At 39.6% G+C, this 23942-nt stretch overlaps 1 protein-coding gene across 1 annotated transcript in view; it reads right to left on the bottom strand.

The window, feature by feature from the left end:
* Cntnap2 (contactin associated protein 2) overlaps nucleotides 1-23942 on the bottom strand; it is a 2081518-nt gene that overhangs the window by 411908 nt on the left and 1645668 nt on the right. The window contains exon 15 of the mRNA XM_042273149.2: nucleotides 7464-7591. Within this exon, the coding sequence (XP_042129083.1) occupies nucleotides 7464-7591 (128 nt within the window). The remainder of the gene's footprint in view (nucleotides 1-7463; nucleotides 7592-23942) is intronic.

The raw sequence follows: 23942 nt of genomic DNA on the forward strand, positions 1-23942 counted from the left end.
ACAGGCAGGGCCGCCAGTCTTCGCGTCCCTCACACTGTTGATGAAGGGAACACCAGGAGGTGGAGGGAGCTACTTAACTCAGAGAGCATGAGTTATTTATTGTCTTATGTTGTTTCATTTATTGTCTTATGTTCAGAACTTGTATTGCAAGCCCAGCTTATCCTTGGTAATTCAGTAAGCCAGGTGAAGAGGTTGAAGGCTCCTCATCACCAACATGTCTTGCTTCTTAGTGACTGCCTCTGTCTAGTTAGGCATTCTTCAGGGCTCATCATTCACATTTTAGAATGAATTCATCCAGTGAGACTGGTATATGCAACTAAGCTAGATCCCACTGCCCCGAGAGAGCAGAGCCTTCATTACTGTGGAGGAAATAGGTAGTTGAGACACTGGTAGCAAGGAACATTCCAAGGCAGGCATCAGGGGTAGTGGTGGTGGTGGAATGTGCTCCCTGTGAGATCTGACCAGGCAGGGAGCAAGGAGAAGATCTTAGGTACATGGAAAGCTGCAAGAAAAGATTTCTAAGGTTGAAAGGAGAGAGTATCTTCAATGCCTTCCCAGCAAATGTTTAGACCAGTGCACCCCCAAGAACATAAGGGATGTGTTTTCTTTCTTATTTAAATCCTAACATCAAGTCTAAGGGGATGTGGTAGATAAGAGGATTCTAAAGGAACCACACAGACCTTTCTAAAGCCAGCTCTGAAATGAGTTTGCAAACCACTTCACAGAGGTGGGGAGTGGAGGGGTGGGGGGCAGGAATGGGAAGAACCAGGAGAGTGAATGAATACAAAGAAAATCAAGAGAGTGAATGAATACAAAGGGCTTTGAATATAGAACCTGTACTAGGATCCTTTCCCTTTCTGGTCTCTTTCCCTTTCTTATCTCTTGCCTCCCCGAGGCAGCAAAGCTAAATCAAGATAAATGATCTTTCTACTCTCCCTGCAGTCTGGGGAGTTGCTATCTCTTCACAAGGAAAACTGGGGACTCTCCCTCCCCGTGCCCAGCCCACTGCACCCCACAGGAAATGTTTCACAAGTGGTGACTCAGTGTGTGGACATGACTGTGGCTGACTCTGAGTGAGGGAACAGGCAGGCAGCACTCCTGGACTTGGAAATCCTTGAAGCACAGTGCTCGGCCTTTCCACCACTCTGGCATAGAGGATTCATGTCGCAAGGAACAAATGTTCATCATCATTTGGCTACAACTCCATTACCACCTCTTTCTTTTTCACTGGCTTTTTTGTCTCTGTCCTCACAGAGCTCCCGACCTGAACTTGAATGTCTTTCCTGCCTTGCCTTCTCATCTCTTGACTCCCAGGTACCTCTGCAACTGTAAGAAATTGAATTTGCATCTTAAGCGTGCAGTGTGACTGCAGTGTCCTGCCTGTCAGCTTCCTTTGCCTGAGCTGTTTCTGGTGTGGACGGGGAAGCAGTATCCAGTAACACGTGCCTCTAATTTGTTTCTGCCCAGGTTTATTGAAAAGGCTTGCCTTTGTAGCAAACTTGCTTCTAATTAATTGTTTAAAGTCTATATCCCTAGAGGCGAGATGGTAAATCTTTACTTCATATGGCTGAGAGCAAAACAATTACCTAGCAAATCCTGTATTCTTGCAATTAATTATAGTCACTATATACAGTAGAATAAGATTTCTGCCTTCAAAAACGAAATTTCTTTTTAGTTCATGAAAGTTTCAGCAGCCTCAGAGGGTGTGCCCAAGCTTAAGTTTGAAAAGTGTCTACTCTTGATATTGAGCTCTGATTCTCTAAATGGATCTTTTGTTTTTTCCCTAGGTGAGTACCTGTGGTTTACAAGAGATGCATAATTTCTCTGCAATTTTTATTGTAGCAAGCCATCCATCACTAGTCACACAAGTCTCATTTAGATTGGAGGTTTCTACTTGGATGTATTTGAAGGAGAAAACAACAGCAACCACCCTGTCAAAGCTTACGTATTTCACAGAGCCGTAGGAGACACAGGGCAGCCCTAAATGGAAGGTACTGATTTGGTTTAGCACTTTGATTACATGGGTCTATGAGTTCAGATGACTTAGAGTGAAAGTCGAAACTCAGCTGGCTGAAGAAATCACCTGCAACTCTGAAACAGTTGGACAGAGCTCAAAGAAAAAGTGTCATTCTCTGCGAGTCGAGCCTCGAACTGGGCCTAGTGCACCACACACCTCTGGAGGACTGCTGAAGCCGGGCTCCTCAAACTGAGAGAGGAGGTGGGGGGAGGGAGACAGAGAGACAGAAAGAGAGAAATTCAGTGGGTGTTCAGTGGTAAAACTCCTTTTTCTGAAGCTCTCTAGAGACCTTAAGAAGTGTCTCAAAGCAAGCTCATCTCCATGAACAACAGCCCAAACTCACAAGGTGACTTAGACCTCCTGTATCCAATCCTCTTCTTAGCATGGTGTGGGTGGGTGGGTGGAGCTTGTGATGGGACAAGGCCCAAGCCAAATTGCTGTGGGATGATGTGTGTGTCCTGTGGGAGCCCGTTCTCGGGTTCCTTGTGGCTTTACCCAGCAGGTCCGCATAGAGGATGATTAGGACCATGAGCCTGAGTGCAGGTGTCTGAGATGGTCTGCACTTGGCTGTGCTGGGGAATGGTCTGTATGTCAAGTTGCTCTGATTGGTCAATAAATAAAACACTGATTGGCCCGTGGCTAGGCAGGAAGTATAGGCGGGACTAACAGAGAGGAGAAATAAAAGAACAGGAAGGCAGAAGGAGTCACTGCCAGCCACCGCCAGGACAAGCAGCATGAAAAGATGCCGGTAAGCCACGAGCCATGTGGCAGGGTATAGATTTGTGGAAATGGATTAATTTAAGCTATAAGAACAGTTAGCAAGAAGCCTGCCATGGCCATACAGTTTGTAAGCAATACAAGTCTCTGTGTTTACTTGGTTGGGTCTGAGCGGCTATGGGACTGGCGGGTGACAAAGATTTGTCCTGACTGTGGGCAAGGCAGGAAAACTCTAGCTACACCAAATATTAAAAAAACAAAACAAAACAAAACAGTGTCCACAGAGGTCAAAGGAAGGTGTACAATACCCTGAAAATGGAGTTACAGGCAGTTGTGAGCTACCATGTGGGTGCTGGGAATCAAACCTGGGTCCTTTTCAAGAAGGAAAAATGCTCTTAATCACTGAGCCATCTCTCTACCCCCTAAGCTGTTTTTTAAGACACTTGAATTTAACTGGTCTTTGACAGAGGAAAAGCATGGAGTCAAAAATCAATGGTGGTCTCATGTTTCTATTCTCTGCTCCAACTTCTGGGAATTTGCAAGGGGGCTTGAAAATTTGTCATGTAAACACCATTTGAAAAGAAATAATTTGTTCATTTGTACAACAGAAATGATGTTTGCCTTATGCACTGCACAAGGGGCTGCAAGTGTCCAAGGATATCAGGCAAGTATAAAACCTGGGAAATACTGTCCACATGGAATCTCTCCTTGTAATTGCACCTATGTGAGAATGTTCTTAAAGGGAAATTGGGTCTGCAAACTGCTGAATGCTGATTGCTCTCAGGCAGCACAAGTTCAGACAACGAATTCTCAGTGTCCTGGGGAAAAGGAAGATAACATCTTCCTGGATCTACATCATCCCAACTATACCAAGACTATGCATTGTCCACCAATGAGGTAACTATTTTCCTTAGTCTAATCTTGCTTGTCAATTTGACTACATCTGGAATCAACCCAAACTCAAGCATCAGGACTCACATGTGAGGGATTTTCTTGATTAGATCATTTGTGCTCAGAAGACCCACCATAAACCTGGGCCACACCTCCTGGTGTCACTCTGCATACAAGCATTGGGAGAAGGAAGCTTTTGTTTTTTGCCTGCTTCCCCTCACTCTCACTGGCAAGTTCATCCATCTACCACTGACAGATAGCTGCTTTTAGAGCCTACTTCCAATGTAGACTGAAGACAAGCTGGAGTGTCCAGTCTCACGGACTGAACAAATACTGAATTTTTGGCCTTTCCATCAGGAGGCAGCCATTGCTGACTATCTGACCACAGGCTTTGAACTATCCTAATAAACTCTCTCTCTCTCTCTCTCTCTCTCTCTCTCTCTCTCTCTCTCTCTCTCTCTCTCTCCATATCTATACATATGTGTGTATACCATTATTTTTCATTCTATCAGTCCTTTTCCTGTAGAGAACCCTAATACAGTCCTAATAATGTACCTGAAACCAATCCTGATATAGAAACTTAAGTGAAATTTATCATTACGCTTTTCTTATTTTCTCTGTCTTTATTAAGATAGAGTCTAGGTGGGGAGATGCCTCAGTAGATAAAGTGTTTGCTAAGAAATCAAAAGGGCCTGAGTTAGATCCCTAAAACCCATTTTAAAAGATGAGGCATGGCTATGTGTACCTGTAGCTAGAGTTTTCCTGGTCCTGCCTGGCCCACGGTCAGGACAAATCTCTCTTACCCGCTGTCCCGCAGCTACTTAGACCCAACCAAGTAAACACACAGAGACTTATTTTGCTTACAAACTGTATGGCTGCAGCAGGCTTCTTGTTATCTAGTTCTTATATCTTAAATCAACTCATTTCTATTAATCTATACCTTGCCACGTGGCTCGTGGCTTACCGGTATCTTACATCATGCTTCTCCTCATGGCGGCTGGCAGCGTCTCTCTGCTTCAGTCTTCCTGTTCCCAGAATTCTCTTCTCTCCTTGTCCCGCCTATACTTCCTGCTTGGCTACTGGCCAATCAGTGTTTTATTTATTAACCAATCAGAGCAACACATTTAACATACAGAACATCCCACAGCATGTATCTGTAACCCCAGTGTGGAGAGCACAAAGAGGTAGATCCCAGGGGCTCACTGGTCAGCTAGACCAGTCAGTGAGTGCGGTTCAGTGAGAGACCTTGCCTCAAAAAAAAAAGTAAACAGTGATAAAGGGGGTATTCCAGAATCCCTGAATCAGTCTCTGGTGCACACTCACACACACACACACACACACACACACACACACACACACACACTTCTACCTTAAATGCACCTTTTATTGCTTCTTCCTTTAGAAATTAATTACAATAATGTTATATCAGAAAATCTAGTATTAAATGATTGCCTTAGGGTTTCTATTGCTGTGGCAAAACACCATGACCAAAAGCAAGTTGGGGAGGAAAGAGTTTATTTGGCTTACACTTCTACATTACTGTTAATCTGTGAATCAGGACAGGAACTCAAACAGGGCAGGATCCTGGAGGCAGGAGCAGATGTAGAGGCCACAGAGGGGTACTGCTTACTGACTGGCTCCCCATGGCTTGCTTAGCCTGCTTTCTTATAGAACCCAGGATCACCAGCCCAGGTATGGTACAGCCCACCATGGGCTGGGCCCTCCCCTATTGATCAGTAATTGAGAAAATGACTTACAACTGGATCTCAGAGAGGCATTTCCTCAACTGAGATACCTTTCTCTCTGATGACTGCAGATCATGTCAAGTCAATACAAAACCAGCCAGTACAGTGATAAGCTATCTGTATCTTCTAATACTTTTTAGTGTGAATTTTTCAAACACATTTGAACTACCTTTTCCTATTCCCAGATCACCTAGCAAAGTGCTGCATAAAAAGCAAACCTATGATAAATTCTTTCTGAGGCCTGGTTTTTTGATTAGGAGACATCAATCTCATATTAGCTAAAAATAATATACTAAACATAAAAATAATATACGTTTGCATATAAACTACTCTTGATAGTAAGTCAATCAGCCACTTAATGGGAAAGTTTTTTCTAATTCAAAGTGAAATTCAGAATTAGAACTGATAAACCAGAGGTACTTTATCTTTATATAATTATAAGTAATTATGACATAATAAAATTGACTTTCAGTCTATAATACATGAGAGCCCAACTGTAAAGAACATGATAGTCCTTCTCTTAGCATATTTATTAAATATGCATATTGTTTACTGTTCTGTGCCAGTATCTTCTTTTTTCTTTTGGTTTTTCGAGACAGGGTTTCTCTGTGTAGCTTTGTGCCTTGCCTGGATCTTGCTCTGTAGACCAGGCTGGCCTCGAATTCACATAGATCTGCCTGCCTCTGCCTCCTGAGTGCTGGGATTGAAGGCGTGAGCCACCACCGCCTGGTTGCCAGTATCTTTTCTTAATGAGCTAAAACCAAACATCTTTTTGTTCACTTCCACCAAGTCTGGATCCACAAATCAAATTTTACTGTTTATAGCCAAGGCTTCATAAAGATCTTTTTGACCAATCTCAATTCTGTAGGTAGCATTCCCCCCCCCCCCAGTATACAAAGAGAAAGATCAGTACAGACATCTCCCCTCTTTTGTGTTAGGAGCATTCTCATGTTTAACTGCTAACAGTCTCAATTAACTAAGCAGTAAACTTCTAAGTATGCATTCTTGCATTTATTAGGATATCTCTTTGAGTGGTTGCAAGAACCTATTATTGAATAGGCCCAATTCTCCATTGATTTACAAAAGTTGTAAAGAATATTCCATCTCACATAATCCTTTGCTAGGAGGACTCCAGACCCAGGCACTAAAAATCTTTATGGTCTCCCTAAGAGGCATTGGGACACAGGTGGTATTCTCATTAACACAGCTGATAAAATAGAGAGCCTTCCCCAGGGTCTTTGGGCTAGCCAGTTATTGAAGGAGTGGAATCTAGGTCTCCCTTTGCCGAGTACACAACCACAAAAAGTGTAGAACTCCCAGGAATATTGCCTGAATCACATGTGCAGGAAATAGAAGGAAATGATGCCCAGGATGCTCATTGCTGAATCCCCATAGCAACCTTCCACTGCCCCCCTCCCACCTCACATAAAGTACACCGAAGGGTATCAAACAACATAAAATCTGAATGGTGCCCTTAATTAGGTGGGACCATCATGCTGACTCTCTTACCTCCCACTGTCCAAGCTAGCAGCCCCCAGTTCCTCTCTGGTGCCTAAGCCTGAAAGCAGGACATCATTACAGAAACAATCGTTGCCTTTCAAGGGACCATCAAGCTTTGATGATGATGGAGTTTGATAGCCATAATGTCAAACTTTATATGACCATAATCCAAGTTTACAATAATACATTAAGCTATAATGCTACTATTTATATCGCCATAAACCCCGTTTTATGGCGATATAAATAGTCATGCTAATGGCATTAACAGCAGCACACAGTGGAATCCCAGCTGTTGAGTGGCACTTTTATGCTATTAGCATTGCTATTTATGCTACCATAAGCTGAGGTAGTCAAACTTGTTACATATGAATAGACAAGGAAGATGGATATCCACATCTTAAGCCTGAATTGAGGCTTCTATATTGGACACACCCTCTTTACAATAAAGATCTATGTAGCTCTCTATCAGGCCCCGTTTGTGTTGTGTGACGTTTTTGAAGAACAAGTCTGTTTTCTGGCATCTTCTGAGCAGCCTGGAAACACTATTTCAATGCGATAAGAAAGTGCAAGGCCCAGCTGCTGGGCAAACTTACTGTCTCCTTGGCAGCGCAGAGGACCCACGCTCAGCTTGGCTTCTGAGCCTTGCCGGTCAGTATCTCCAACCACCACCTGGCTCACAGGCAGGTGATCTTTGTAGGATAAGAAGCCAGCATCCTTCCTCCTGAATCACAGGGAGACAGAAAAACATGGGGAGGTTGTGTTAGAATTATAGCTTCTGTTGTCTGACCACTGATCACATTTTTAATAGTTGTTCAGAAATGCACTGAGTGATGCACTCAGATGGAGTTTGCTCTCCTCCCCCAGTAAAGGCTCAGAGTGTGGCTCAGAGGCAAGGCTGGCATGGTCATCTGATGGAAACTAGAACTGACATTCTGATTTCCAGAACTTATAACTAATAAGCCATTGGCTCTCCTAAGTGGAAAACGGACCAAACCACACACCTCACAGGTGCTCCCGTGCAGAGTTAATGGAAAGTTCAACAAAGTCACCGGAACAACACACCAAACAAACCCCCCAAAGACTGAAAAGTCTTTGCCTCTTTAATTGGTTTGAAACAATTCCTTCAGAGACTTTCTTCCCTGCTGTGCAGCAGCTAAATGAGGGATATCTTTGGTTTTCTGGTCTTCCCTTGTTTACTTGAAGGACTGAAATAGTTCACAGATATCTCCAGCATAGAGCAGGTGCTCCGTAAGTATTTAGCTCTATGGATAATGAGGAGCGGAGCTGAGACTTGGGCCCTGTTTGGATTTCTGCCTAGGTTCATCTGTTTACCCTGTACTTATCCACACCTTCCAACTTGATCCCATACCTACTTTGAATTTCATAATTTTTTTTATCAATTATTTGAGAATTTCATGTTTTCATACAATGTATTTTATCATATTCATTCCTCTCTTCTCCCCATAACTCCTCCTAGATCGACCCTAACCTTTAAAGTCCCTCCCGATCCTCCCAATTCATGTCCTTTTTTTTTTTTTTTTTTTTTATAACCCACTGGATTCAGTCAGTGCTGCCCATATGTTCTTCGGTGTGGGACCATCTACTAGAGTGAGGTTAACTTACCAGGGTCTACATACTTATTAAATGCTGGCTCTCTCCCAGCAGTCATGAACTGGCAATGGCTTCTCAAATAGAGGTGAGGACTCATGAGCCCCACCTGATCAATCTGACAGTGTTGACTGGCTCTATGTTGTGCAAGTCTTGGAAAGGTAACGACAGCTGCTCTTAGTGTCCTGTCACATCCAGAAGACACTGTTACACCCGAGTCCTTCTCTGTTCTTACAATTTTTCCACCCTATCTTTCATGACATTCCCTGAGCTCTGGGGAGGGGGAGATATGATACAGATGTCCTATTTATGGCTTATTACTCCCTAGTCACATATTTTGGCCAGCTGTGAGTTTCTGTATTAATTGCCATGCATTGACAAAAGAAATTTCTCTGATGAAATCTGAGAGATATGCTAATCTATGCATATAGAGATATGGATTTAGAGGGCATATTATATGATACTATATTAATTAAGCAAAATAATAGTAGTATGTTCAACCCTGGGCTTCATACACTCCAAGCCAGGGGTTCTTGACCAAATTACAGTACTAGACATGTATTTCCTCTTGTGGAGTGGGTCTTAGTTAAGGAAGGGGGCAGGGCCAACTGCAAAGAGCTGCTTTGAATCAAAGCCCAGAAGTTCTCAGGGATGGGCTCAGGAGGAGCTACAGACCACTGTCTTTTGGGGTTTGTGCAAGACAGATTCTGTTTTGTGGAAAACTCTCTGCTCTATCCTATTTTGCTGCTGCTTTGCTGTAGTTTGGTGTTCCCTTTCTATGGGCCTGGAAGGGTGGGAGGCAAAATCAGTGGGAGGTCATTCTGAACCAAATAATTTCTTGTGCCAATCAGTCTGAATGGAAATAACAACTCTGAATGCTACTTTTGAACAATGAGAGAATGAGAGAGGTGGTTCAATAATGAAGCTAAGGATTTTGTATTCACATCCCTAAGCACATAGAACTAAGGTTTGGGGCAAACAACTGGAACTCCACATTGAAAATTCTGTGCTATTCAGGGCCTGTACTTGCCCTTGAGATTGTCTACAACATCAGTGAACTTATTCTTCCATTTGTATCAGGAGTAGAAACCCAGGAAGAAGATGCAAAACTTGGTCAGTGGGACTCAAAACTCTATTTTGCCTTGTTTTAGTAATTTCGGCATTCTATGGTTTTTCAAAGTATTGTTTATTAAGTTAGAACAAACCAATATGTAGCTGGAGAGTTTCTCTCCAGGTCTCACCAAGCCCTCCACAGTCCCACAGCCCACTTATAAAATAATCACTCAGATGCTTATATTACGTTAAACTATATGGCCATGGCAGGCTTCTTGCTATCTAGTTCTTTTATCTTAAATTAATCCATTTCTATTAATCTATAAGTTGCCACATGGCTTGTGGCTTACCAGTATCTTAATATCTGCTTCTCATGGAGGCAGCTGGCAGCGTCTCCTCCCTCAGCCTTCCATTTCCCAGCCTTCCCCTCTCTCTTTTTCCTGCCTATATTTCCTGCCTGGCTATTGGCCAATCAGCATTTTATTTATTAACCAATCAGAGCAACATATTCAGAGCATACAGAACATCCCACAGCACCAAACCTTGGGACTTTTGTTGATGCTATAGTTCCTGGTAATCAGGCTTCAAACATTCAATAGGAAACTTGATATTTACTCTTAAAGGAACAATAAATGAAGGCAGTCTAACTGCACACTTAAATTTGACAGCCTGTTAGAAATGATTCCCCTGGACATGGTGCTAATATCCTTTATGAGTTGATGCCCCTTAGGATGTGTCTCTAAACCACTGCTCCAAAAACTAAATCCTAAAATCCAAATTCCTCTTGTAATCTGCTTTTGTCTGACTCAGAAGTGACTTTGTGATTGGCTTTGCAGTGTCTGGCCAGCATCATGCAGTAGCTTCAGCACACCAGGTTCCTGAGCCGAATGGGCTGCCCTGAGTGAACCCTCAGAGCTTAACTCTTTGAGCTTCTGGAAGATGGCATGGGTGATTTTATAAAAATAAGATGTGGACTGTGGAGATGGATCAGTGTGTAAAGTACTTATGCACATGTACACACAATTCAAAATATTCAAATATCCAAAATCTTTTGGGTCATATTCTGAATGAAATGTTATGCTACATTAGGGAGAATGTAATATCACCCAACAATGGGAATGAGACTTCTCCTGTTGTCAATTAAGCAGACTCTAGGGTTTGGATATTGCACAAAAAGCTGCCCTGAACATTCTTTTAATGGAATTACCTACTGGCATTGATGGATGTTTATACAAAACAAGAAATGCTGGGTTATAAAGTCTGCTTAACTTTTGTGAATAATTTCAGGCTGTATTCTCTAGAGTGCATATCAATTTACACTTCTATCTAAAGCATATAAGAATTCAGGTTGCTTAGGATCCTTGCCTGTGTCTATATAATAAAACACAGTATCCTATTTAAAAACACCAGATAAGAATATTTTAAAAACAAAAGTCTAGAAACATTACAATAACTATGTAATTTAATTGCACAGGATAAACTTCGAAGCAGTTCTTAAATCTTTCTAAAAAGATTTAAATAAATTAATAGATTAAATTTAAAATAATTATTAAATAAGTTAAATAAATTAAATAAATAGAATGTAATAAATCTTTGAACATAGTTTACAGAAGTTTGGCCATTGCGATACTATAATGAGCCATCATTCAGTTATTTTATTAGAAACTGATTAACGTTAAGAATGATAGGAATTTACAAGCCAAATTTCATCAATACAAATAATTTTTGCATCACTGTCAATGAAACTGAAAAATTTAAATAATTTTTACTAGGGTTTCTTAGTAATGTATGCTATCACCACTACACTATTGACAAGCATGAGGGATAGAGAATTTATGTTGGTCACAGTCACCAGCTCATAAAGGATAGTTTAAAGTCTAGACTATTTGTATCTCATTCTGGGAGCGTCTACTTAAAAATAGGGGGAAAAAAGTCAAAACAATAAAAACAATCAAATAAACAAATTAGAAGACTTTGTCATGCAATCCTCATTTATAGATAAAAGCATACCTCTCAAGATGCACTCAACTAATCGTACATATTGAAGCTACAAACAATATCCCAAATTCAAGAATTTGCAGTATTTTTACCTACAATTGTGCCTGTGCCATAATATACCACAAGTGAGCACTAGGTCGGCTTCATGCCCAGAGGAACCTATGTAGACAGATCTATTGTTGCTTTCTTAGAGTATAGCTTGCTGTCAGAAAAATGGCATTCTTTGTTAAATCAAAAACAAAAACAAAAAACAACAACAAAAAACCCCCAAAACAAAACAAAACAAAACAAACAAACAAACAAAAAACACTAAAAATTCATCACCCTTGATAAGGTCAAAAAGTTACTGGCTGAACCTGTTATGGTCAAATATCTGAGCAGATCTCCATAGAATTTAAAGTTGCAAAGAGAAACATATGAAATGCACAATTAAAAAAATAATAGATATCACATTGCCTATGGAAACATCCACAGACAGTAGTACGTGGCCAGATGAGCAGTTTCTGATGTTATTTTACAAGCACCTGCCCTGAGAGCTGGGAGATGACCTTCAAAAGCAGTGGTTCTCAACCTGTGGGTCATGACCCCTTTGGAGGTTGAATGACCCTTTCATAGGGATCACCAAAGACCATTGGAAAACACAGATATTTACATTATGATTCATAACAGTAGCAAAATTACAGTTATGAAGTAGCAAAGAAAATAATTTTATGATTGGAGGGGGAGGTCACCACAACATGAAGAACTATATTCAAGGATCACAGTATTAGGAAGGTTGAGAACCACTGCTCAAAAGAATCTACCTGATGTTTCTTCTTAAGACCTTGCATGAAGTTTTTTATTTTTGTAAGTTTTTGTATGCAAACATGATTTTATTGGAATCAATGACCTTTAGAGATTGAGGTCAATCTAATTTAGGGAGATATTAAGTACTATTTATCATGTCAGCATAATATACTAATTACATGTAATAGTGGGCTTGTACAGTAGAAGGATTCTGTCATCCATCTCAGAGGGGCCCTGACTCAGACTCTTACATGGTCTATCAGAATTGTGAATTTCAAGAGTAAAACTTGAGTCTTTGGGTCCATTCTAGCACTTTTTCACTTCAGTAGAACTTTCCTGAGGAATTCGGTTGTACTCAGCTACCCATAACCTGCCTGCTGAGACAACAGACAAACCTCTAGGCATCTCAGTCTTTCCCTCAGCTCAGTGAAAGAATAAAAGTAAAAAATTATTTGAAAATAAAACCCTGAAGCTTTCACTGTAGAGATCTTGTTTTTCTATCAGATGTTATGAAAATTCCCATTCTAGAGTTCTGACTTGTAAATCCTAGCAGAGGAAAAGGACCTTTTCTTAGAGAAGCTTATAGGGAGATTTGGGTAGCCTACCAGAGAATGATGTTAAAAACTATTTTCCCATCCTCTCAGCAGAAGCAACTGTTGGACAAATATATGGTAGGCCATTGTTTGGACTAAGGTTGCAGCAGATCAGGCTGTACCAACATGGACTCACTTGTGTCTGCCATAGAATCTAACTGAACATTAGCACAGGCCAATTTTCCAGAGAAGAGAGGATTCCCAGCTGCTAAAAGTGGTGGCATTCCTCTGAGCCAGCATTCTAAGGAAGCCCTCTCCATTTCAATCCTGAAAAGGATACGTTTCCAACGACCCATCTGCTTTCTGTTGTTTCTGCTTCCTTCAGCTCTTTCCTGCCTATAAAGCCAATCCCCTCTGTTGAGCTCATTGGTCCATTCATTCTATTTTGTAGAATGCAGGATAAGATGTTGCCTGATTCTAGAATTGATAATAAAATACAATGAAATGTTTTAATTAAGTCTATTGAGATTTTGTTTTTCTCAGACTAGATCTCTGTGAATGATGTGAGAAGAGGGAATGATGTTTCTGGTCCTCTTTGAAATAAGCAGGTTGGACAGAGGTGATTGTGTGTATCTCAGGGATGCCTTGCCATCCCAAGATGGAGCATCATTGCCAGTTCCTCTATGGCCCTTATGTGGAGGTTGGCAAGGCCTCTGTTGTCTACCACAGAAGAGCCATTGCAGCATTGCTGGATCATCATAAGGTGAAAACAACAGAGCCTCTATTCCACAACCAAGTCAAACTTTCTAAATACGCCCAATGGTGTCCTCAGTCACTGTTGACTATTGAACCTTCCTAATGCTATAAGATAGTGTTCCCATAAAGCAATTAGAGCAATTAAGAAAACAACCGTCATGACTAGATCTTTAGAATCCATGCCTATATCCCTATGGAATGAAAGTAATTACAGACTCAATTCCTTCTCTTCAGTGGGAATAGATGAGACCTTTTATAAATGCTAGACAATTATGTGGTTCATTTAGACTCTCTTAGAAAAAGCCCCTGTCATCATTTTGAAATTTTATGCAAAATGGTCTTCTCTGATTTGCCTTTCTGGAATGCAAGCTCCCTGAGGACAGACATGATGTTTCAGAAAACTTTATAAAAATAAACACAAGTAGGTAATTAAAAATAGTTGGCTTCATGTATTTTGTGATTGGATAAATACACAACCATAGACATTAACAAGGCATAATTCTAAAACAGACATCAGAATGAGCTTACTACCAATGGGAGAGACGACAAAAAAAAACATTCTTATACTGAATTTCTTGAATAATTGTGAAGCATTTACTTTTGTAACTTTCTTTAATAAGGTTTTATTTCCTTAGAAAGTAATAGTTAAGATAATAAAATATGATTAATATGACGAAGGGGGGTACAAAACTTAAATCTTAAAGGTAAGTCTTTAGTTGCTGTCTCTAAAAGAAAGTAGGTTAATTTACCTGGGCCATATTTTCTCTACCTAGGTATCATATGATTAAGGTCTTTGACTCTACTTTTATGTTCTTAATTCTAGAACAATAGGCAGTCATTATTGGAACAAGTTTGGCACACTTCCATGTGCATAAAAATAATGAATGTTGGGTCTATTTTTATGAGTGTAGTCCTTTCAAGATAGATTCTTTGATGTGAGCAGGATAGGACTTCCTGGCCCTACAGTTTTCCCAGAAGAACAGTAATGAGCATGTGTCTGGGAAATGATCTACTTAACCTCCCCCATTTTTCAGGTACCAGGTTTGGAATAAAACAGTGCCTGGTTTTATGTCTTCCACTGATTAGTAGCCGAACTAAAAGAAACAGAAAACTCCAACACTCTGAACTTGGAGAGAAGATGCATGTTTACATTTCTCAAGTTGTCCTGAAACAACTTTAATTGACTTCTGTTAAGTGACACAGAAATGTATTGTTTTTTATTCTATAGGAAAGTTATCTTACTGGATGGAAGACTGCCTTGGACTACTTACAGTTTAGTCTGTCTATTCATATTTACATTTTATCTATGCAGAAGTTGCTTGAGTTTCTGTAACTCATGGCAAGAGGGGATACTTGATGAGCAGCCTTTCTCCCATTTTTTGTATCTCTGAATATCTAGCAAGTCGTGGTCCATGCCTGATATCCCAAAACCTAGTTGATGGGAAACATTCCCTTATCTTGGCTCTGCATATCTTACAAACACAGGGTGAATAACTTGTTTTTTCTCAGTGTTTTTTTCCCCCATGTTTTTAAGAAACAAACAGATGCAGAATTTGGAATGTCACATCCACCTGGCCATCTGTCCTGTTTTTGCTTGGCCACATCCTTTCTCATTGACCTTTGGGTATGGCTCATTGACCTTTGGGTATGGCTAGGTGGACTTTTGTAGAAATTCTTTTGTGTAAGTACATGATTGTATGCGTGTGTTCAGGTTCATTTGTGTTGGCATGCACATGTATGCGCATGAATTTAGAGGCCAGAGAACAATCTTAGCTGTAGTTTTTGAGACTGCATCCACCTTGATTTTTTTTGAGATAGTGTCTCCTACTGGCTTTGAACTTGGCCAAGTCTAGCTTGCCAGCAAACCCTGGACTATGCCTGTCTCCCCTCTCCAGTGCTGGGTATCTGAACCCAGATCTTCATGCTTGCAAGTCTTTACTGTCTAGGGCATTTTCCACAACCCTATCGGTGGAATGCTATAAACGTTGCCCCTGACTGGCATCATATCACATGATCTACATGTGGCCCATAAAGCACAGTCTACACTATTTTTCTAGAGAACTCTGAAAAGGAAGGCCACTCCCATTGCCAACAACTCTGTCTGTCTTCATCTTGAAACTAGACAGGTTTATGCCAGGATGATGTGGTTCAGTTGGACTTTGTGTCTCTCGGACTCCAAAAGTCATGGCCAAGCCATCTGATTTTTCTTTCAGTTCAACCTCTGCTTTCTCATGCTAGTGATAGGAACTGCTAGTGAGGAATATACCAAGAGCTGGACAAATCAGCCTTTCCTATTGGTCTCTCAGACTTCTCCAGGAATGGCCAGATTTCTCTGACATCATCTGAAGAAGGAAATGGTACCAACACAGCTGACCCAGGCATCCCTGAAAACCTATTTCATAGCCTGAGGAAACCTAATTTATTACTTCTTCTTTGGCTATAAAAAATTTCTAAACCTAAGCTATTTTTAGCTATCAATTTTATCTACTTTGATCCCAGTATGAACTGGTCCATTACTGTTTCTGTTGTGGCAGGCAAGGGGGTGAGGAATTGGGAGAGGAGGTGGAGTCTCAAAGATTTCCACCTTTCAAATGCCAACACTTCAGCAAGCATTCCTCAGAACTGCCTGTCACAACATAGGTAAAAATGAACTAGAGCTGAGCATGGTAGTGTGTGCCTATAATCTCAGCTTCTCCCCAGAGGCAGGAGGATTACTGCAAGTTTGAGGCTAGTCTGATCTATCTAGTGAGTTCCAAACCAGGCAGAGCTACCAAATATGATCCTGTCTCAAAAAGCAAAACAAACAAAACAAAATTCACTAGCCAATAAACAAGTAAACAAACAAACGAGAATCAGATGAGCAGTTTGGGGCTTGTAACTGGTAGGCTAAAGATAAGCTAAGATGAGGTCTTTCCACTGGGCACAAAGTCACAGGTAAAGTGATGGCAGTAAATACAATTAACTGTTCCTTTGTGGCCTGAACCTAACAACAGCTAACTGATAAACTCATGGTAATAATAAATGTGGTTACCCATCTCTGCCTCAAAAACCCTTCCTGAGTTTTGAATTACACAGTACAAACTTTGGTTGCCCTACAGTTAAAGTCCACAGTTAATAGGGTACAATGTTTTTCTTCTTTAGGTGGCCCAACAGGGTGGAAAGCAGTTTTCCTTCCCAAGGCTCATGCCATCCAGGAAAGAATGGGGTTTTCATGCTCACCTCAATATGAGTTTTAATGAACAAAATGAGGAAGTACTCAGTTCTTTGCTCCCTGCCAGTGTGTCCCTGTCCAACTTGACCCTCCTTTTGATTGATTCACATCCCTTCTCTTGGGTGAATGGCCCTTGGGTATGGCTGGATGACCTTCAAAGTATATTATTGTATATCCACTTTTTAAAAGCTCATTATCCAATTTTGTCTTTACTTCATTTTTTGGAATGGCTTCTAGGGGAGGAGTCCTTAATGTTGAGCTTTCTCACCCAAGTGCCAAGGAACAAGGTAATTCTCCAGTTCTTTAGTAACTTGTATATATATCCAATTATGGAAATAATGAACAGATATCCCCACCATAGTTTTTGCTTAAAGAGCATCTGTCCTAACACATGTGGTCCCAAAACAAAGGGTGATATGCTGTGAGTTTTTATTTTATGGATTTTCCCATCCTAACAGGTGCTATTCTTCAATGATACAATAATTCTACTTTTAACTGAGAAGTGTTTTCTTTTCTTCCTGTAGTAACCTTTAAAGCCCCTTTTATGTAACACAATCCATATCAACAATACTCATTTTGATTACCCCATCTTTCCCATTCAAACTTCAGACTTTACACTTTGTCATTCCCTCTACATCCTAACAGGCCACTTTGCTCCTGAAGTGAACACAAAAGACTTGCTTGAAGGTAGACCAGTTTCTTTTATTGGGCTTTGAACTCTGTGATGCTCTTAAGATGTTCGATATTTGTTTTTATGTTATCAATAAGATGCCCGAGAGATGGAAACATCTGAAAAAGGCACACCCCCTTGGCTACAATAATAAAAAATATTATGCTTTAGGATGAGATGGCTCAAATAAAAATAAACCTTTAAATTGCCCCCTAGGAACTGGCACTGAGAATCAGAGGCAGTGAGGTCATAACCTTAAGTTTGCTATCAGTCTCCAGCATGAGGGGAGAAGGATGAATCAAGGAGTCCAAAAATAAATTATCTGAAATTTGGAAGGAATCCAAAAGAATTATGGCTAATGTGAATGAAGAAAACCTTCTGTTAGGAAAAAATGTCCATTATTTTAAATGTAAAATGCTTGGTATTGAAAAATCAGAGTGCACATCAGGCATGGAAACCATTGGTGAATGTGCTACAGGGAACTTTGGTGAAGAGATGAAGAAAAAGTTCAGAGGCTCATTATTAAAGGGGGATTGAGACAGTGAAGATATTCCTAAATTTTTGTTTTGGTGTTGGACTGAGATATGCAAAAAGCAACCTGGTAGAAACCGGAGTGGCTTTGGTACTCAGCATTTTATAGACCGAGAATTGATGTAGCTTGCATTTTATCCCATACATCTGCCATCAATTTGCCAATATTATTTTCCAACCTCGGAAGTGAAAAGTCATGGGGATTCTTGTTTTATGAATGTAGACATCACATATCTTTGTTTACATAATGATTTCAAAGGCACACAGATTAGAACAGGATTGCTACAGCTGGGAGCATATTTCACTGTAGCATCCTCTTGTTAGGATACTGTGAACAAGGAGCACATTGATTCTTTCTTTAATCACAGATAGTCAAGCACATAGCTTTTCTGAAATATGACAACATATATTGGGAAGAGTATTTTGGTCCCTCATGTATCACAAAAGAAAGTAATTGAAATAAGAACCTATAGGAATATCTCATCAGGAGGTTCTCAATGATGTGTCTAGCTACATACAGCTGGATCTTGGGTTCAGAGGAAAACAGAAATTTAGTAACCCACTCAGGGATATTCTAAAACTTCAATTCATTTGATTTAAAAAAATCAAGGTCATCTCTTTCAGAAACTTCACTTTGCAATCTTGACAGTGAATCATTTATGATGCTGTCCAACTTATAAGACAACATAGAAATCTTCCGTTCAGAGGAGAAGTGAGGAAAATGCATCATTATCAATAGACAACTAGCAAATACCATCAAATAAAGGAGTGAGGGGCTTGAAGTGGCAGGGCCATACTAGGATAGCAATGCAAAATCCCTCATTTAGCTTTATGGAGTGACTGAAGCAAGTGTGAATTTACCCCCCCCTCCCCGGCCCCTGAGAAAGCAGGAGAAATTGTCACATGACACATGATTTTTATAGAGTATCCAGTTGCAAATCATCTAAAAGGAGAAAAGTGATGTGTAGTGGTTTGAATGAAAATGGCTCCATAGGCTCATGTATTTGAGTGCCTGGTCCTCAGTTCATAGAACTGTTTGGGAAGGATAAAGAGGTGTGGATTTGTTGGAGGAGGTGTGTCAAAGCTCATGCCATTCCCAGTTGGCTCTCTCTGCTTCATGCTTGTGGATCAGATACAAGCTTTCAGCTACTGCTTCAGTGCCATGCCTGCCTGTCTAAAGCCATGCTCTCTGCCATGATGGTCATGGACTCACCCTCTGAAACTGTAAGCAAACCCCCAGTAAACTTTTTAAGAAGTTGCCTTGGTCATGGTGCCTCTTCACAATAATAGAAAAATAACTAAGACACGATGTAGACAAGTCTGGGAAGGATTTAGTTATTTCATTTCCTTGGGATGTACACCATTTTGATGAGCAATTGTAAATATTCTTTCAGATTGTTGTAGTAGTCTGTTCTAGATGCTTCTATAAGAAACCACAGACTATTTGCCTTTAACACCATTCTCTTTTCCTTTCAGTTATGAAGAGTAGAAGCTTCATCTCAAGATGATATTAGGGTCAGTTTCTATAATGAGTCCTTCTCTGTTCCACCAGCCAGATCCCAAATAATGATGCAGAGAGACTTATTATTAATTATGAAAGCTTGACCCTAGCTTAGTCTTGTTTCTAACTAGCAATTTTTAACTTAAACTAACCCATTTCTATTAATTTATGTGCTGCCACAGGGCTCATGGCTTTTACCTCTCTTGCATGTCCTGCTTCCTCTGAGTCCAGCTGGTGACTCCCCACTTTCTGTTTTCCAGAGTTCTGTCTGAAAGTCCCACCTATACATCCTGTCTAGTTATTGGCTATTTAGCTTTTTAATTAAACCAATCATAGTGACATAATTTTATACAATGTAATCAAATATCTCTTAACAGGTTTCTGATGAAGCCTCTACTTGGCTTGCATTTCACTGTGTCCTCACATGACCTTTTTTGTGCTCATTTGCAGAAAGAGAGAGAGGGAGGGAGGGAAGTAGGAAAAGAGAGAAAGAGAGACAGAGAGAAAGAGAGAGACTACTTTCATGTGTCTTCTTGTAATGGTATCAATGCTATTGGATCAAGGGCCCATTCTCATAAATTCACTTAACCTTAGTTACTGCCTTAAATAGCCCTATCTTCACATATAGTTACATTAGGGCTCAAGTCTTTAATAGATACAATTTATGTGGACATAGTTTGGTTCATAAAAATTATTGATAATTTTCAAATTTGGGGTTTCTGGAAATATGAAGTTTGGAAAGTAGAAGTAGACTTTGTGTGAGAAAAAGAAGATATTTAACATTCTATGTGTGGATGCTATTTATACTTCATATTTCAGTCTTGGAGGTCCCAAAATATATTATAATGACTATGAGAAACCCTGCATTGAATACAAGTATATTTAGCTTTGTTTAATCCAGCATTCTGGAGAAGAAATTTTTTTCTATCATACATATTAATATGTTGATAAATAATGTTCAGCATTATACATCATGAAGCATAGATTTTTTTAGCATCCTATGGCTTCTTAAATATATTTTGTGGGAAATCCTTCCCAAACATTCAGATTGAATATAAATGAGATTAGGAGGCAAATTGGAAGAGAAAATTGGCAAAGACTTAACATCTTAATTATGAAGGATGTATCTAACATTATATGTTCACTCCCATTAACTAACAATAGTGGGGTGATTAATTTTGATTGCTAATGCCAACTTGATTGTATTGAGAAATGCCTAGGAACTTAGTAAAGTGCACCTCTGAGTATGTCTGTATGGGTGTTTCTAGAGATAATTAGATCATGGATGCTTTGACCTAATGAATGAATTAACACATTAATGGACTAGTAATATGATGGCATTTTTGGGACTTGATAAAAAAAAAATTTAAGGTGGAGACTTTGTAGGAAATCACTTGAGATCATATCCCTGGAGGCCATAGCTTGCTTTGACCTCCTCCCACAAGCCCATTTCTTTCTCTCCTTCTTGGATGACCATGAAGTAAACATCTTTCCTCTGTCTCTTGCTTCTGCCAACATCTTGGGGCCAGGCAACAATTACTTTGAATCCTCTGAGACTGAGCCAAAAGAAATCATCCCCTTCTGTTGTTTTTGTCAGCCAATTGTTACATTGACAAGAAAAGTGACTGACACAGATAGTGTGTGTATCAAGCCACTAGGGTGGTTTGACCCTTGGGCTTCATTAATACAATCAGGCAACTTCATTTTCTTTCCTTAAAAATTTGGGAGAAATTTCTCATCTCAGATGTTCAACAACAAAAGAACATTAAGAAAATTGTGACATACAATAATAATAGTAAATAGGTGTGAAATAAGATGGAATATGGTGAAATCTTGATTGTCAGCTTGATGGGATTTAGAAACACCGTGGAAACAAGCATCTGGGTATATTTGTGAGGGAGGATTTAGACAAGGTTAACTGAGGTAGAACATTCTCCCCTAGATTACAGACAGCACCATCCCATGTTCTGAGTTCTTAGACTTAATACAAAGGAAGCAATGAGCCTGGGCACCAGCCTCCATCTCTCTGCTTCCTCACTACAGATGCAACGGGATGAGCTGCCTTGTGCTCTATGCCTTTCTACGATGATGGGCTGGACCTTCAAAATATAAGCCAAAAATACACCCTTCCTTCCTGAATTTCAATTTTAAGGGTTGTTGTTATAGCAATCATTAAAGTAACTCAAACATAAGGAAAAATTCCAAATTACAACATTGAGGAAAACTGTCAAACACAATAGTTTGTGTCTGGTGATTCTATTCACAAATAATCTATTATTTTAGACATCAGAACTGTAGTTTTCTTTGGAGGGATTGATTTTCTGGGATCAATGAAGGACTGTAGTCCATAGCTTGATCTGGGTGATTTTATAGGTGGACTAATATATAAAAATGACTGAGCTACATTGTTAGATTTGTACACTTCTATGAATTACAAGAAGGAAAAGTCATTGATGGCTTGTCATCATGGTTTTGGAAAAAATTGTAATTCTTAATTCTGGCCCCTTTTTAAAAACGATCCCAAGTTACTGTCTTGACTTCCCTGTATCTGGACTTCTAGTCACCTGAGAGGTAATGCAGTGCCATTCTTTCTACTTGCCCAGACTGCCAAATATTTTTGGCCAATGCTGTTCGTTTTTGTGGGGTTTTTAAATCAGTATGTATTCCATTTGGGGGGAAATTTTTCACTTATCTTTCCTGTCAAAACATGTTTCGTGAAATGTACACAAGTTAGCTGACTATAGTCAGCATTCAGTTAATATTAACACATAGAGAAGTGTCAATATTCATTTACATGACATGCACAATGGCAGTTTCTCTTGATCTATGTAATCATCCCATCTCTCCACCTCACAATAAGCATTGTGTCAATAATTGGCATGATTGGAACACGATTCTATGATGTATATAAAGAAAGTTGACTTTGATTTGAACTTATACTTTCTCCTAGTGATAAAGGATGGCTGCTTTATATGTAAAAAAAGAATCAGAAAGAGATATAACCATTCTATTCATGTAGCAAAGACCTGGGAAGAATGGCCTCTCTATGTATAACAGTAAATAATTGGGGAGGGATGGCCTTTCTATGTATAAAGTGAAGAACTGAAGAGGGATGGCCTCTCTATGTATAACAGTAAAGAACTGGAGGATGATGGCCCCTCTATATAACAGTTAAGAATTCATGACAGATAACAGAAAGGGGCAATTTACCCAGTCTCTCCCCCTTCTTCAGAGCTTGGATGCCACCCAAACAACTTTATTATCTCAACAAATGAATTTTCCGAGTATATAAGTTAATACTCTAATGACAAGCATGCATCCTAATTGGGTTCAACTGTGAATTTATCTCAATGTCACGTCTATAAACTGACTGGAAAATTACTCATGAAATTCTTATAACTTAGAGACAGAATTTGTTTTGCTTTTTTTTTTTTTTTAACAAGTATTTATTGGATATCCAGGGGGTTTCAAGGCAATACCATTGGACTCCTGGGGAAAGCAAAGAGGAGTAAATCCTCACTCCAATCTTCAAGGAGCTTACTAAGTTCTTTGTGTCTTGTTTATTTTATCCTGATTAAATTAGCACTTTATTTTGCCACCATAGCATATCAGGGATCTGTTTGCTTGTTACTTTGATGACTTTGATGACCTTTTTCTGTTGTCTTTTCTTATTCTTTATTTCTTACTATTGCAATTCTGCAGTTCTTTAAGAATAAAACTTACCCTCTTGGAATAATTTTAATATCCTACTTTTATCCCTTTAATAAAGTTCATATTCATTTAAATAGTTATAAGCGTTCTTAAGAGAATCATGCATTTTAATTACAATTAGATAATGAATATTCGATTACTAGGATTCTGAAATAAAAATTATAATGCCAGTATGGTAATGCACCATCTCTAGAATCTTTTATTATAGAATTACCAGTGAGGGTAATCTACTGAGAATAACTAATTTGTTCAAGCTGGTTAAAGCAAGTGTATGCAGAAGTGAATGGTTTAATATTACCCAATAAAAATGTAGTCTCTTATTTAATGTCTTTTACTGGGAGACTATACAACACATCACTAATAATACCATTCCTGGATACAGTACCCTTTTGAGAAGCTGGACAATAGTTAGACCTCACAGTTGCCAGTGTTTAAAATGTAAATCAGCTGGACACAGAGCACTTCCAGCTCTGTGTGTATCTTTTAATCTTCTTGTGTATTGTCACCCTGAATGTCTCTTGAATGACAATACTAGCTCATTTCAAATAAGCAGACAGAGAGAGCTACCTCTCTGACTTTTTTCAGAAATATCAATACTTTGGTATAGGGAGTAAAATAGATCAAAAGCAAACACAGGCATTTAGGAGAGGGCAGAAGAGAGTGAGATAAATAGTCTTTTCACTATGTGCATTGCAGGATAAAAAGAGGCAATGC

This window comes from Peromyscus maniculatus, chromosome 3, assembly GCF_049852395.1.
Source record: "Peromyscus maniculatus bairdii isolate BWxNUB_F1_BW_parent chromosome 3, HU_Pman_BW_mat_3.1, whole genome shotgun sequence".
Lineage (NCBI taxonomy): Eukaryota > Metazoa > Chordata > Mammalia > Rodentia > Cricetidae > Peromyscus > Peromyscus maniculatus.